The sequence below is a fragment of the Lagopus muta genome, chromosome 1 (genome assembly GCF_023343835.1).
Source record: "Lagopus muta isolate bLagMut1 chromosome 1, bLagMut1 primary, whole genome shotgun sequence".
Lineage (NCBI taxonomy): Eukaryota > Metazoa > Chordata > Aves > Galliformes > Phasianidae > Lagopus > Lagopus muta.
The window spans coordinates 46,822,267-46,839,593 of NC_064433.1; the positions used below are offsets into that span (position 1 = coordinate 46,822,267).

A 17,327-nucleotide genomic window follows, 5' to 3' on the forward strand; every position below is an offset into this window, starting at 1 on the left:
CTCAAAATGAGTTGCAGTTGGTACCTATTCAGCAAAGTTTTTAGGGATAGCTTGATACCTCATTAAAATCAACAATTATGTCTAACCTGTCTTTTATCTATTTCTCAGTGATGATCCTCATCATCAGAATTGCTGTGTGTCTGTGCCACAAGATCTTTCAGGCAGTTAAAACTGGGCTCAGAAGTCCAGGTGATGTGTAGGAGCCACGTGCCATTGTATAGCATTAGCATGGCAGGAAGATTTTGATGCAGAGAGATACATATGGACCAGCCATACACAAGGCTCATACCAGATCTCTGCAGCATGCAGATTGTGGGTTAAATACACCCATGGCTGTCCTGGATGGCTCTCCTCGAAGAGTCACAGCAAGCAAGGAGGCTCACCGCATTTCTTAAAACTGACATGATTATGGTATTTGATGGAGCCAAAGTTTCATGAGCATTTTTGAAGATGAAGCCACCCACTGGGTGACTCCAATGAGAACATAAATCTGGTCTACTGAGGTCTTGCTGCTCAATAAGAAAATGATTTTTAGTCAGTGTCTCTGATAGAAACTATATAATTTTTGAGTGATGGGACAATTGCTTCAAAGTATGCAGTATTTGAAATCTTTTGGTCCTTGATTTTTTTTCTGGAGATAACACATTTTCCTTATCATACAGGAATATGGTATGGGATTCTGGAAGGCATTGGAATTCTTTCTGTTATCACAAATGCATTTGTTATTGCCGTGACATCAGATTTCATCCCTCGACTTGTTTATGCTTACAAATATGGACCCTGTGCAGGCCAAGGAGAAGCTGGGCAAAAGTAAGCTTTTCTCTGGGAGGAAAGTTATGCGTGAAAATCACATTGCTTGAATAGATACAGCAGTTCTGTCTGTATATGTACCAATTCCACTAACCCAAATTTATGTGCTTAGGCAACAGACTTCAGCCACAGACAGAGTAGGTTGCTGGACTGACTGTAATGAAGTTAACTCAAGGAAAACGTGGCAGAAATTTGGCTTGTGTAATAGTATGCTGCACAAACCACATTTCCTGGTGTACATGGGTATAGATCTCTTTTTATTCTGAAGCTATGCACATATTTATCAGTTAAAGATTTAATCAGAATTTTATATTTATTCATTAAGCTGCATTTCCTGTATTCAGCATGCATTGTTCCAAAAAGCAGTGTCTCACAGGAGAAAGCAATTCCCAACTGATAAATCAAGGCATCCTTACAGAGCAAAGCAATTTGTTTTTCATCTAAAACTAGAGTCCTTTGGTTACATCTTTCAGGAGACATTTGTGAACTGAAACCCCACTGCCTAAGTGGATTTTCTTTCAGTGTTGGTAAACACTGAGATTACATTAAGTATGAGTCTAGCTGCTACACTGCAACTTATAAAATCTCAGCTGTTGGACTGGAGGAAGGTCACTGAATCCAGCTGAACACACATGGACACAGTTTGCAAATCTCCTGGTAGCTCTGTTAGTAAGAGCCTGCAGTTCAGAGAAACACAAGCTTAACCAGAGAGAGAATTACAGGGCTTATGTTCTGCTGTCGGACATATGGCAGATTGATTTTTCTTCCTTGCTATAGCAAGTGGATTCTTCTGTTGCTGCTTTTTTTGCTCTCTTGTGTTTGCCAATACTGTTTAATCCTACTGATGGAAGAAAGGCAGCTGATGGGGCAGTTCCTGATTAGCAGTGCTGCTAATTTGCCATTCTACTGCTAGATTGGCATTTTAACAGGTGCCTGCAGGACTGTTCCATTTATTTTCATGAGGAGTTAAAATCTTTTTGCTGGTAAGGTGTTTGGTCTGGTGCCAGTGTTTGCTGAGCCTACGCCTCTGTTTGTGCTGTGATGAAGATCCATAGGACACTGAGGCACTGTCAGCAGTTTTCCTTGCAAGTGATTTTCTTAGAGCCAATGTGCATGGAAAAAAAAGTCCTCTTATAAATTTGATTTTTGTAATAAAATATGACTCACTGGTTTTAAAACTAGTTCAGCATAGGGGAAGTAGCTTGGCTCACTGAAGATGCACTTCTTACAAACCTCTTGTACAGCATTTTCATAACTTTGCTGCTTTTCTGGATGAATTTCTCAGATGAAATCATTCAATATTAATCCCATGGAGCAGCCAAATTTGATAAAAACTACACACGTCATCATTCTGGATGCTGCTATTCGTAACTGCTGTTAGAAAAGACGGGAGCTATTAAAAATCCACAGGAATATTGAATTTTCTCAAATTAAATTAAGGCGTGAAAATACCTGCTATTGACTACCTTACATGAGAGAGACTCTCTTTTTCTTTCCCAAAACATCTGTAGGTATTAAATCCATATAACGCACCAGCGATACTAGAAAAAATATTGAGATTATGTTAAGTTCCAAATCTAATCAACATGGAGATCTTGAATCAAAACTAGATGGTTCTTAAATGTAATTTCTCAAATATTTTAAAATCCTTAGTTAAAAAATAATCGGCTCTTACTGTGAAGAAAATCATATAATGCTTTCTGAACCTCTGGCAAAACAACTTGAAATAATTACAGATTTAAGCTTTTTGGTTTGGTAATGCTGAAATTTAATTATAATAGTCCAACAGATGAAGCCAAAGCAGGTTTTTAAAGATGTAAGTATATCACAAAGACTGTTGGCTTCCTGCAGCAGTTCTTGGCAGGACAAAATTGATTTTCAAATGTTCTCTTAAAAGCAATTTTCACACCTCAGTTGTCTGACCTCAAGTTCCACATTTCAGATTCTTGTCTAAATAAACTAGAATTGTTCTTGAAATCAGAGCAGTATTATAACAGATTTAGTTCAGTGGAGGTGAGAGTTGCTTTCCCTTGTCGTTTCAGACATCCCTGTGGGTCAGAACTGCCTGGCAAAACCTTACCAATCAGGGCATTTAGAAGCTCTCCTTATGGTAGCTAAATTCATTCATCAATAACAGCTTTTTGGAAGAATTAACTATGCAGAAATTATACTCATCTTTTAGGTTCTTATTCTTAAAGACAGTACATGGTATACCATGCAGAACAGTTTTGTGGGTGGCTAAATTTGTACATGACCTCTTGATGCACTGCAAAATATGTTTAAATATCTTTCTCTTTAGCTCAGTTCAGCATGTATGTTAGGAGAATGAAGATAAGTTGGTTCAGTCCTTCCTTCTTCCTGACTGAAAATCTGGCAGCCTCATATAATTCTGTCAATGGTTTCTTGGTTTTAGTTTTGAAGCACTTAAAACAGATGGCCCTGATGGTGATGTGATTGGTTACTGCTAGCTGAAGTCTTTTCTTCTCAGTTAGAGAATGAATGCTTTCTTGGTGTGCCAATACTTACCCATGTTTGAGTGAAAAGTGCAATGCATGTTCCCTGTCCTCAACATGGTTAATACCAAGTTTGAGCCTTCTTGTGACTCCCACAGCCCTTTACTATGCAATGTACATTCTGTTACTCAGTGTTCTCCAAACTCTGCTTAACCCTCCCAACGCTCCACCAGTCTGCAGTCTTCTAATACCAAATTTATCTAATTAAGTGAACATTTTAAAAAAAAAAAAAAAAAGAACTCGTCTTATTTCCCTTAGCTGTTGTAGGTGTATTGCCTTTCCATTTTAACTTAATGTTCCTTTGTGTTTGTCACACATGAGACTGATAGTGGGAATATTCTAATTATCTCCCTGGTGCCACTCACTATTTTCCCTACCTATCTATTTTTCAGAAGTAACTAGTCCCAGTCCTCGCCATTTCTTCTCCCATAAAAATCTACCATTATTCATTGGTCTGTGTCAGTGCTTCTTTCATATTGCCTCTGTATCCCTTCAAAACATTACTAAGCATCACAGTTTAACTGCAAATTTCATGGAACCCTGAGAACTTCCTTCTGGGTAGAACAGTTAATAGAAGAATCTTGCTGTGTCCTGACTAAAGGAATTTTTCCCCTCTAGGTGTATGGTTGGCTATGTTAATGCCAGTTTATCAGTATTTCTGGTGTCGGACTTTGAAAACCGTTCAGAGCCTACATCAAATGGAAGTGAATTCTCTGGTTCACCATTGAAATATTGCAGGTAGGTATCTGATCAAAACACTTCTTTGCTTTAAAACACTTCAAGGGAGAAACATCCTGGTAAATTTGGGGTTGGAACTAATTTTCAAAACTTGAAAAATATTAATGGGAAAAAAAAATGCTACTTGAGAACACACTTGTGGTAGTTCTTGGTTGTTTTCTGCATGACTACTTCCTTAGATGCAAGAGAAGCTGGCAGGTGCTCCAACTACAGTATTTGTATGGTGTTATGGCTTGAATTACATGCAGTCATAGTGGAGGAATATGGTATCAAAGAGTCAGTAATGAGTGACTGATTATGTCATTGAGATGATATCTTAATCAGATTTTCTCATAAAGTCAGCTTAGGTGTGCGTAGAAGTGACTGCATTCAGTTATTTCACAAGTCTGTCTGACATAAACAGAGCCTGTCCTAAGCTACCTTTACGAAACTAACAGCTGAATGGTTAACGTGTTTATGTCATTGCTTGCAGGTGTAATTATTAGTAATAATCATATGCTTCTGCTTTGAATCAGAATAAAATGAGCAGTTAATCATCTTTGTATCTTTGTCGTTAGCCAGCAGATTGGGAATAGCAGTCTGAGACTAGGCTGTGATGAGAGACTTACAAGTGATTAATTGTTACGGTCCAGAGAATCAAAATCTTAAATAGAGTGCAATGGAAGAACATCAAATGACAGATACTGTTGCCATTTGTCTGTGGCAATACTAGTTTACCAGCATGAGTCCTGGTGGCTACAGATACAGGTACCCCAGTATTTTTCACTGTAGAAAAATATAATTTAATTTCATGAGTCTCTCTCTCAAAAAAAAAAAAAAAAAAAAAAAAGATATTCTGGACTATAGCAAAAGTCACTGATACCTTGTGATTTTGTGGCATTTTTTTTAGCAATAACTAGTTCAAGTGGTACAGCATTGTGAGTTGATTACTGCTTTTATTTATATAACTGATATTGAAGCCACTGTTCTCTGTTGAAACTTACTTTACGGAAAGAGCATCCCAATGTTGACTCCATAGATAAAGTTTTCTGAGGAGCAGAGCTGCTTTTATAATACTTCATTCCATGTAGTTTGCCATGGTACCTTTTAATAATGTTTATGGATTCTGATCAGTTTCTGCCCCCCCTTTAATTACTTTCTTCCCTAGCATCATGCATAATGTTGCTGCTACTTAAAGCTGGTGGTAGAAACCCCATCAATAAATGCATAAGTTGTCGCCTCAATATTCCATTCCATTCTATTAGAGTTGGTGCCATAAATCTCTAGAAGTTAAATCTCTTCTTGGAGGTACACTGAACTATTATGTATATTTACCCTTGAAACAAAGTGAGTGTCTTACTTTCTTTGGCTGAGTTTATCAGCTACCCATCAAAATTCTGCTAAAACATCAGTCACTTTAATTGCAGCGTAAGCCAGCTATTGATACTGAGTAAGGAAATATTGCATCCTGCTGTAGTGTAGGTGCTTTTCCAAGAAGGCAGACTGTCTGAACAAAAAACAGTGGCCATACTCAGTTAACTTCTGCTCGTCTAGAACGTAGACAAGGGTTGTCAGGCTGACAAAAGTGGAGATATTTATGGTTTTAAAACAAGCTGTGGTAGGGAAGAAAGTACCCCTCCAAGAGCATCCTACCCCACTCTGCATTCTGAGAAAGTGCCTACAGGGCCCATGTTGCACTAAAGAAGCCACAACTGCTAGTGCTAAGCACCTGATGTGCTCTGTATTTGCAGAAAATGCATTGATTAAGAAAAGATGGGTTTGGGTTTTGTCTTCCTCGTGGGCAGAAGGGTAGGAGCTTACTAACTGCAGTACTCTGCTTGTGTTTCAGGTACAGGGACTACCGAGACCCTCCTCACTCCCCAGTGCCCTATGGCTACACGCTGCAGTTCTGGCATGTCCTAGCAGCACGGCTGGCTTTCATTATTGTATTTGAGGTCAGTGACCATTCCAGTGGAAAAGTCTATATAACAAAAACACCAAAACAAAAACAGTTTCCTCTTGAAGCTTATTCATTGAGCTGTTCCATGATGCCAGCTGACAAGCTTTTCATGTTAGTTTCTGCTATTTGTATTGTGCTTTATATTCTCCCATTTCCTGAACGGTCACAGGTATTTATATTTTAACAAACAGGGGTATACTGCAATTTGAAAGCTATAACAGTGACAGGAAAAGAGGGGAATGACATGTTGTTTTTACTTTCTAAGTTTTGGTATTAGCACTCTATTTAGGCTGAAAACTGTATGCAAACTAGTTAGTGAATAAGGGGGGAAGGAACATGATTAGAAAGGATGAAATCTGAACAACTGAAAAATGGAGATGGCTTAAGTTGCACATTATTTGCACATTTAGCTTTTTTTTCTCTATTTTAAATACCATTCATCTCCATTAACATCACAAAGCTGGTGATGCTAAAAGAGACTCGATATCTTTGGCAAAGTTCATAATATTAGTGCTTACTGTCAGTATCTCAGAAATCTTTAAAACAAACCAGAGAAAACCCAGCTTCGTTTGACTGCTATTCTTATGCTGATTTTGAAAAACAGAGAGAAGAGGGTAGATAAATAAGCTTTGATGCATCTCATAAGGTCTGAATTTCATTAAGCTGGAAACCAGGTGCTCAGCATCTCTACAGCACGAGCAATTCCAATGCTTTTTACACTGAGAAGAAGCTAAACAGGGAATAAACAATAAAATTGCCCACTCTTTCCTTGGTCCACTTCTCTGAAATGATAGCAACAGGGCCTCCAGATATGGAAGCTGCCATCACCACTAATTATTGGCATACTGTTCAGGAGCAAATACTACATTTCTGACTCATATTACTCTGGAGATTCATTCTGTACTGAGCTCTCAAAGCACCTCTTCACCTCGCTGAACATTCGAGCTTTCAAGTTAGAAGAAAAGTGAAGGGGAAACATTTTCTAGATTATTTCTTGCCTAGGGCTGTCTTGTCAGCAGAAGTCCAAGGTCTGCAGAGAATTCCCCGATTGTAGTTTTCAGCCCTTCAACTCTAACAACCCTCCGCTAAATCCTGTCCCTGAGCACCACATCCAAACGGATTTTAAACACATCCAGGGATGGTGACTCAACCACTTCCCTAGGGAGCCTGTTCCAGTGCTTAACAACCCTTTTTGTAAAGAAATGTTTCCTGATATCCAACCTAAACTTACCCTGGTGCAACTTGAGGCCATTTCCCCTCATCCTGTCACCAGTGAGAAGAGACCAACCACGCTCTCACTGTAAGCACCTTTCAGGTATTGGAAGAGAGCAATAAGGTCTCCTCTCATCCTCCTTTTCCCCAGACTGAACATCCCCAGTTCCCTCAGTCTCTCCTCATAGGGCATATTCTCCTTCACAAGCCTTGTTGCCCTTCTTTGGACCTGCTCCAGCACCTCCATGTCCTTTCTGAACTGAGGTGCCCAAAACAGTACTCAAGGTGAGGCCTCACCAATGCATCTTCTTGTTGCTTCCTGAGCTGTCAGTGCTGAAAGCCATGGAATCCTTCTCCAAAAATGAACTACAAGAGCAGCACTGGCAGGTCAGCCTAAGGAGTTTTAAGACCAAAAAGAGAGCCTGGCTTTCAGGCACTGGACACATGGTTTATATGTATTTGGAGATCTTCAAAAAGCCACATGGACGTGGTCCTGGGCACCCTGCTCTGGGTGTTTCTGCATGAGCCAGAGGGTGGGACCAAACAGACCCAGAAGTCCCTTCCCACCTCAGCTGTTATGTGTAAAGGCAGCATGGAATAAGGACAAAAGTAACTACAGTGAGACTAATCAGTCTTGCAGAAGTTCAGTGCCCAGCTAAATACACAGTGTGTTGTGGAACAGCTTTTCAGATCTGGCCGATGCTTTCATAAGACAACTGATTTTGCTTTGCCCCAACCAAAACTATAAGTTGGCTCACCAGTGTCTCTCTCAGCAGAGACCGATCTGTTTATTCACACTACAAAATGCTTCCTTAATTATCTGAATAAAATTATAAAAGTAACTTCAGCAGAAACTATACCTGTTTTTCTCTACAGAAAAATTTTACTAGATATATTATTGTTGCCAGAGCAGTTACAGTAAAAGGTCTCTCCAGGAGATTCAAGGCAGTTTTTTCACAAATGAAGTAACCTTCCACCTCAGCTCAGACACCCTTTTGGCAATGAGGAGGTGGATGCAGTGATGTTTGGCTATGTTGGCCAAACAAACAAAACAAAAGTACTTCCTCTCAGTTTAAAAGAAAGTATTTGTCTGGATTAAACTGAGAGTTCAGTGGCAGTGCTGTGTGCAAAAGCTGAAGAAGCTTTTTAGGGGTTTTTTGTTTGTTTGTTTAGATTAGGCAGACACACAGTAATTATGGCTATTGCATGTTGTTTTTCTATTTTCTCATAAGGGAAAAATACATGGGAAAATGTTATATACTTTTCAGTGGGTTTAAAAGGAAGGATTCTTATTGGAGAAGAAGTATCTTTACTTCTCCAGTCTAAAATCTGTGTTTTTGCTGAGATTGGGGATTTTTATTCCCGAGGATCTCCTCTCAAGCAGAGTGTATAAATCTCCTTGCACCATCTTCAGTCAAATGAAAGAAGACAATTGAGCAGTCATCCCCCATCACAGTCAGCTTTGCTGGGGCTTGCCTAAACCATGAATGACAAAGGAGCACTTTATGCTTAGTAAATGACAAGATAGTTTTGGATTAGAGATGCAGATTAGAAGAAAAAATGTTTTGTTTTACATAGGTGAGTTAGTTTCCAATACTGATGCAAGAAATTTCCAGTGACAGGAAAATATTATACAACTTGATCTTCCTCCTGTGGAGCAATCCACTATTAACAGTCCCTGCCCAGACAACCCTACAGCAAAGCATGACCTCAGGGATTTGAATGCACAGGTCATACAACAGTCCTGAGGCTTTGTTTGGACTCAGCTGCTCTTGACCTTTGCTGAAATCCATAGTCCACTGCCGTCTAGTTTTTTGTTGGGGAAATCTTCACAGTTTGGTTTCTTCAGATTTAGTAATACTTCAGCAATTTAGTAATAATTCAGTTCTAACGCAGCATCTTTAGAAGGAAAGGGATTTCAGAAGGTATGGAAATAACTTATTTTCTTCCAGTAGTTTTCATTCTTCAACCATTTCTTCTTTTTGCAGCACCTTGTCTTTTGCATAAAGCACCTGATTTCCTACTTAATCCCAGATCTTCCAAAAGATCTGAGAGATCGAATGAGGAGAGAAAAATACCTGATTCAGGAAATGATGTATGAAGCGGAATTAGAACGTCTGCAGAAAGAAAGGAAGGAAAGAAAGAAGAATGGAAAATCTTATCACAATGAGTGGCCATGATGGGGTGAGAAGAAACTGCTTAAAAGAAGATAGGAGTTCTTTCTATTAAAAAAAATCCTGGTTTTCTGTGGTAGAGAGCAACAGTGAAAGAGGAACAGTCAGTGTTGTGTGCACTCAGCACATGTGTACCCATATTTAAAATGGTGAATACTGTGCTAAGTCTTTTCAAATTTGGGGTCTTACAAGGCTTAGTCTTCTCCAGAGCTAATATTGGCATGAGCAGCGCAGACCAATGCCTAAGTCTCCACACTATTTCCAGGCATGGCTTAAATTCAAGGCCGTGAACTTCAAAGCAGCTAAGTATCTTTACAGTGCTTTACAGAACCTAATGATCTCATGGCTCCTCATCATGGCTGAGCAGCTAGTTCATAACCAGTGACTGCTCATTAGCAACATGATAGTTCATGTCCACATGTGTAGTCACCACATGCTGAACATGCATGGCAATGATGCTCTCTCCCATGGTGGAATAAGTGGTGGAAGCTAGCATCTACCATGAGTTAAGTTAACATATGGGGATTGCCTCCATAACTTGAACAATACCTTAGTATTTGTGAGGAGATCTTTGATCATGAGTCCAATCAAATGCTTTAACATGGGTTGAAAAAATTACACATGCAGAAGTTTTGGCAGATAGGCAAGCACCTAAATGTGTCCAGAGGTGTCTTAACTGTAGGGTCATTAATTTAGACACATTATTGTGAAAGGTTAGTAACTTTTGAAGATCTGAACAGTGCCTTTTCAGCTATGGGTCTGTCTGGTCTCTGAAGGAAACAAATCAAGCTAGGACACCTCATCCAAAATTGCTTGTATACTTGTATTGCAAGGCCACATCAAGGCCTAATCAAGAATGAGAATATATGATACACATAACAGAAGACTGTCTGTGTCTTAAGTAAATCAACAATAACAAAGCAAAACAAACAAACAAACAATGGATGAACAAATTCAACAAAGCAAGAGAACACGATCATCCATAATCTCTGCTCTTTTATTCCTTCTTCTGTTGTCTGCACTGGGAGAAAACAACTAGGCTGTAGTATGAAATAGCTTGAAATCTGTTGTGCACAGCAGTTCTACATAGGCTGTAGAATTAGATTTGGCCAAAATGGGCCACTGACTATATCCTTTTGCAAATTGCTTAGCATTAAGAAATTAAAAGTTTGCAGGTCATTAGTCCAAAATAGTAGACTTGTAACTCTAATGACTGCAGAATTGCTGGACAGAGCAACACAAATCAAAATACTGAGTGTTGTGAAAGCTCCACTGCCTCTTGCCTCAAAGTGATAATACTGCAATTCTTGCCAAACGTGCAGGAGCGTAATCAGCCACAACATGAAGAAGGAAGTTCAAAAGCCCAGACTGTAAGTAGACTGCAAGGAACCATATGTCTTCGTAAAGATACAGCTACATGCAAAATACTGAAGCTCATCAATTCAATTAGCACTTTTCCAAGTAATTGGAGCTTCAAAAACAGTATGCTTTTCTCAGAGCTATTAATGAATAATGTCCTTGTTAGTTTAAAGGCATTTGACAGTGAGAAAAATTCAGCACGCTGTTTCTACAAGTTCTTCTAGAAACCATTCAATAGAAGTGGCATTGGACAAATCACACAGTGCAAGATCCTTTGTATGGATGCCTCAAACTCCAGTAAACATCAGGACCACCTTTACCAAGACCTTGTATTGCCAAATTAGATCTGTTAACTTTGTTCCACTGCAAGGTAGAACTGTGCTATTTCTATGAGGAGGAAAGTTTTGATAAAAAGCAGTATGGTTTGGTGGAAGAAAATGTTTGCATCCTCATCTCGGTAGCCACTGCCAGCCTACATTTTTCTTCCTTTGAATAAGGAACTCCTCTAGTACTAATCCATCTTCCTGCACAGAGGATAAATGGCTTCCACTATCAGGTGCTCGTGACCCAAGCCAGGAGTTCCTATGAGGCAATTCCTATGAGGCCACTGAAGGAGTTTCAGGGTGAATCTGTTCTCTATTGACTTGCTGCCAAAAGGAATAAGGAACACAACTAATGGTTCTGGGATATATTCCTGCCTAATAAGCAAGAAACTTGTTTGTTCATCTTTGCTTCACCTTACAGCTGCTGTGGACACAGCCTATATGGGCAGTGAAGAAATGGGAATGTTCTGTCTCAGTAAACAGAAGGAAATAGATAGGCAACATCATTCATTCTTTTATACACACATGCCAAATGAGTTAGTATTTACCATTCACCACTTAGGGATGTATATTACACTAGCAATCTGGATACTCTCAGGCAGGATCACTGTGCAAAATCTCACTCAGACCAAATTCACATGAACAACTGGATTAGGCTGCATATCCTCTGTGTTACATCTCTAACAAAAACTCACAAATGACTAATTTAGAAATTGTTTGCTAGGTAGTAAAATAAGTTGTGAGTCATACATAATATCAGTCTCACCCATATGGGTTGTGAATCTTTCAAAAATCCTGCAGTTCCCAGAACTGAATTGAAATTGAGTAGAATTTAAGCTGACTTCCACCCTGGAGCAATCGCTACAATATAGTGTGTCAAAACCAATAAAGTGCAGCAAAAACACAATACAAAATAATTGCATTTGGTACAAGTTTTCAACGTAGGTACACTGCAATGAATTTTCATGACACTTCATAGCTAGAAGTTATGTCCTGTTCTGTCCAAACTGAGCACATGAGCTGCTGTTTACCAGGCTTGTGCTGAGCGTGATGCCGAAAGGGACTCTGACCTCCTTGGCAGATCCTGAGTACATTTCTGTCACTTAATGTTGACCAGTCAATGCACTGACATTTCAGTCCTGCTGTTCTGCAGAGTAGATTTCCCTTTAGTCCTTTAAGGCTTTATAGCAGAACACTCAGGAATGACAACTCCCTTTTTATTTGCTCCATTATTTGGGAAAATATATTACATACAATAGGCTAACAATAATACATAGAATTTAAAACAGTCTGTAGATGGAAAATTTATGCCATTCCATTCTTTCTGATCTGATGATGGATAGGTTTTGTTTAAAACTCCAGGTGACCGCCCTGTATGTTGTTTACTTATTTCAGCTCCACAAGAGCACTACCTTCAAAGGAACGAGAAAAAATGCAACCTCAATGCATGCCACAGACATTTGCCATAGCAAGCAGGACAACACACATCAAAGGATTTACTGTGAAATCATCTTGCAATCAGCATAGGAGTGATCTCTATAGACCACTTTTGACAGCAAGCATGTACTTCATGAGCAGTTACACGCCAGTTTTTAAAACCAAGGAAAAAAATGTATACTGGGACTGTTTTTCAGCCTGTTTGCTACGATTTTTGCATTCTGTCCCACATTGGTTTTATGAACCTTAGAATAATAAATGTAAACGAGCACCCTGAATACTTTGACAAAAGTAAAAGCCTAGGTATAGAGCACCATCTGTGTTCAAGCCACCAAATACTACAACTGAAACCCTGTTTACAAATCTGTTCTTTATTTTAAATCTTTCTGAGGGGAATTATGTTATTTACCATATATATTATATATATATAAAGTATACATAGAGATTGTTTATTTGTAAATAGAAAAAATCTTATGGAGAAGAATGTCAAGTTTTCACACTTACGTAAAAAAATCATCAACATAAAGCCATGTTTAATGCTTGTATAATGTGACGCAATAAACTTTAAAATAAATGACGCATATGAAATGTTTGCTGTTTGAAATCCACACATTATTTTCTATTTATCTTATTTGTTCAGAAAGAAAACAGACCAGCTGAGTGGAAGTAAGTGTAAACGCAGACCAAAAGGGGCCAGGATCCACTACCACCTTCGGTCTGTGAATCTACGTCATCAAATATTGCTCCTGTTGCCTTCTTAGTTCATTTTTTAATGTTTCCACTTGTTTCTCCTCTCAGCCCTCCCAGATGCTGCATGTAACTTGGGCAGTATGGAGTGCTCCCATTCCCAAGGAATTAACTGGCACTGGCTATCCTTCATTTCTTTGTTGGGTGAGTTTTTAGCTGAGAGAGATGAAGGATCGTGGTGCAGGACTGTGAGGGAGACCCTGAGAATTATCTTGTTTTTACACAGGCAAAGCCCTGGCTCTGTTTGCAGCTAGACAAGGACAGTATATAGTCTCAGAGAAAGCATTATTCAAAATTGTTTCAATTAGTGATGTCAATTAAAACAGCAAGCGTATAGAAAAAAAAAAAAAAAAGTAAAGCAGAAGAGTCACTTTTTAGTTCTGCAGCAATCATGGGAGGTTAGATAATGAGAAAAAGGACAGTTGCCAGGGTCATCTGCAGAAAGAATGCTACCTCTAAACCTCTTACAACATGGTATTTTCCCCAGTATAAAAACTCATCTCAATGTGACTGTGGGCCAACAGATACCATCTGGCCCAAGCTTTCACTTCATACTGAAATTAGAGTAAAATGACTGATCAGTGCTCAAAGAGTGACTTCAAGCAAAGGCTTACGTGTTTTCCCATGTGAATTCAAAGCGCCGAGAATAAACTCCATGACCCTATGTTATTTCTTAACTGTGATTGCTGGAAAGATTAGTCTTCACTCCATGAACATAACAGGTAGAAGTCACAGGTCATCCAAGGCAGCATCAATTCAAAACAAGGGTCTCAACCCAGCATGGTGCAACAAAGGGCTGTGCTGATCAGTCACCCCCATAAGGATCATGGTCAGATGGGAGTGCAACATGTGGGCTGCGAGTGCTGTAGTCCTACCAGAAGGCACACAGGCCTTGCTGCAGGCTTCTGCTCTGCCCTTGGCTTACTACAAACCACTGAGCAGAGGCACACAGAATGACACCAGTCTTCTTAGTGTTTTGGCTCTCTGCAGCTGAGTGAAGATATCGGTACTTGTCATTGTTCAAATCCATGGGCCAAAAGTACCTCAGCACACAAGTGGGAGACAAGGGGTCTGCTCTGGATCTTGCCAGCCTATACCTCAGGTAGCAAAGGGGAAGCCTGACTTCATCATTTGCACTGGTTGGCCGATGGAGATGTGCTCCTAGTGGCAACCCATGTAGAGTATATCTGGTCTATACTCTGCTAGGAAAGGTCTGCTCCCATTTTTGCCTCCTAAAGTTTACCGATCCCATCTTATGCAGTAGATCATCAAATGCCTGCTGTCAGGGGGCACAGAACAGCTTGGGTTAAGTGCTTAAGGGCCCAAATCAGCACAGGTAAACTAGTACAATCAAATCCCATATAACAGCAGCTGAGCACCCAGCACAACTCAGTGTAACTTCTTGAAAGAGTTTAAGACACACAGTCAGTGTTTGATTTGTGTCTCAAGCGTGACTGCTTTTTAAGCTTCATTGCCTGCCTTTCCTGCAATGATTTTTATTTACCAACTTGATGCTGTGGCAGAGTTTTAAACCCCCATCAACTGATGTCGTAAAAAATATATAGTACAAAACTGACAGTTTTTGTACTAACAGTGTACTAATAGTAGTACTAACAGTGGGTCAAACAGCCTGTTCCCCAAGCAATTAGGATAAGGGGCCTGTGGGGTTTTTATCCTCTCAAACCAGAAGTAATGTAAGGACAGATATGCTGTTCATCTCCTCTCAGCAGCGCAGCCAGAGGATGAGACATCCCATGCCCTGCAGCCATGAAGAGACTTCATCCAGCCCTTGCAATCCCTTCCCCTCCCAGAGACAGAACAGCAGACTCTGCCCTCTAAGCAAAACACAAAACATGCTCTAGCCTGATCTGGGCCAACCTTGGAAGTGAAACTTTGGAGTGACAACAGGAACTACAAGAACACAAGTGGTTACAGTAAGTTTCAGCTCACAGCTCCACAGATAACAGCCAACTGCAGGTGCAGTTTTTTCTCTATTCCAGTACCGCAGAGGGTTTTCTTCCTACATTAATACCTTTGTTAATACCTACACCTGTCACGGAGTTAACTAGATCAATCTATGCCCGCGACAGGGGAGGGCGGTAGGCTCCTGCCCTCCCTGCACCCCCACCCTGGCCCCACAAAATGGGAAGGAAGGAAGGGAGAAAAAAAACAGCAGCAACAATCTATGGAGGAAATCTTATTTTACTATGATATCGGAATGCAAGATAACACAATATAATACAACTTAATTGAAATTGAGACTAATAAATCAAATAAGATATGAGGGTTCCTGAGACGGAGTCAAACCGGAAAAGCTTGGTAGTGCTAGGAAAGCACCCTCCAGCACCCACTGCCAGGCAGTAAGAGAGCGCCCCACCAAGAACAGCCAGATCCCATGACTTCCACGATGTACAGGGACAGGTACCCAGAATTGGAGCATTACCACTTTAATTCCCAGTGTGCTACATGATGTTTTGGTGCAGAATACTGAAAACCAAAAAAAAACCATAAAACCATGACAACACCCAGCTCAGTGCAAGAGCAGTCATGGGCCAGCATGTGGTTCTGCTACATGGCACAGAAAGAAAAGCCCAGATTGTTCACTTCGTCACAAGGGCCAGCTCTGTTGGAGCAAGATGGGGCTAAAGAGTGAGGTAGGGAGAAAAGGAAAGGGTATTACTGATGCTTGTTTTTACCTGTCTCCAAGGACAGTTTTGTAGCATCCAACAGTGGGCACATGAGAGGAGTGCTCACCAAAGAATGAGGTTAATGAAAGCAAACATATGACAGAACCAGCAAAATAAATATGCTCTCAAGATCAGTTCTACAAAGCAATCAGAAGGCACAAAGTACATCTCCTCCACTAAAAGATCCATTGTTTCCTGCCAGCTGGTAAGATCCCAGAGTACTGATCTCTTCACCCTTTCAATGACTTAAAAGGAAAAAAAGAAAAAAGGAAAAAGAAAAAAGAATAAAAGAAAAAAGAAGAAAAAAAAGAAAAGAAAAAAAGCCCACAGAGAACAGTCATTTCCGGGGGAGAGCACTCTTACCAAATAAAACATTTACTCCGAGAGTGAACTGGAAGTAAAAGCAGGTATTTTCCAGGAGGCCCAAGAATATCAGGCAAATATTCCACACAGATACATTGCCTTAAGCCCAGTCACCAAGATCCAGAGTGTGAGAGAAACAACAAAAGCAAGAAAGACCTGATTCCTTTCTTGATTAATATCGAAGTTGTGCACGGGTGACAGCACCATGAAGCTCAGCAGACTCCTGCTGGTGATCCTAGCAGGGCTGCTAACTGACCCAGCACAGGAGTGTCAACAGTGCTTTACATGAACAAAACTGTCCTCAAGGGCTGACATGGCTCCACGTCATATATGAATGCCATTGGCTTTGTTCTTATATCTTGCTTCATCCATTTCAATGTGGCTGAAAGCAGGGTTGTCCATTCCTTCGGCTACCATTGTTTTCCAGTTCAACACAACCACTTTCTCCTCCTAAAAAAAAAGAAATAAAAGCAATGTTGTGAAGTGGAAGAAACAGTCTTCCTCTCTTTGGCCTGCAGGCAAGTAGACCCAGTCCTGACTTACAGAAAGCCTTACAGGAAAATATGCCTGCTGCTGACAGAACATCGTTACTCACTGAAATAGCCGGTATTTTTCTAGGGGCATGGAAAGTTTCTTATTGTGTAAGGTGCAAGTTGTGCAAAATGTTCTCGTCTCATAAAATGTTCTTGTCCTGCAAAGTGTTCAGAGCATTTCTGGTTGTGCAAAGTTTTAATTGCTGTTTTCACATCTAGAGATCTGTCACCACCAGCCCTCCGATCTGTTGGCTCCCAACCCTCAGTCCTTGCCCCATCTTTGAGAGGATAAGCAAATTAACATGCTCCATTGCATCGATGCTTCATCTTCGCTAAATGCAATGAGATGTTAAGCTCTTCATGTGCAGGAAGTTGTTCAGCTGCCCCCCAGTTATTCTGAGCAATTAACTTTCTGCACAAGCTGTGATGCCAACTACTCCTTACTCAGCAGTATAACCAGGCTGACACTCGATTCTGACTCTAGGCAGAAAA

General features: G+C 40.2%; 2 protein-coding genes across 5 annotated transcripts in view; one reads left to right on the forward strand and one right to left on the reverse strand.

Annotated features, from left to right (window-relative positions):
- Positions 1-13,586, forward strand: part of ANO4 (anoctamin 4) — a 168,784-nt gene extending 155,198 nt beyond the window's left edge. For 3 of the 4 annotated variants that reach the window (XM_048958570.1, XM_048958578.1, XM_048958588.1), the window contains 4 exons: positions 663-810; positions 3,942-4,061; positions 5,890-5,995; positions 9,201-13,586. In XM_048958570.1, the coding sequence (XP_048814527.1) occupies positions 663-810; positions 3,942-4,061; positions 5,890-5,995; positions 9,201-9,392 (566 nt within the window). In that variant the 3' untranslated portion in view covers positions 9,393-13,586. The remainder of the gene's footprint in view (positions 1-662; positions 811-3,941; positions 4,062-5,889; positions 5,996-9,200) is intronic. The other variant, XM_048958563.1, reaches the window with a different exon arrangement.
- Positions 13,587-15,420: 1,834 nt separating this feature from the next.
- SLC5A8 (solute carrier family 5 member 8) overlaps positions 15,421-17,327 on the reverse strand; it is a 30,428-nt gene continuing 28,521 nt past the window's right edge. The window contains exon 16 of the mRNA XM_048947284.1: positions 15,421-16,752. Within this exon, the coding sequence (XP_048803241.1) occupies positions 16,627-16,752 (126 nt within the window). The 3' untranslated portion in view covers positions 15,421-16,626. The remainder of the gene's footprint in view (positions 16,753-17,327) is intronic.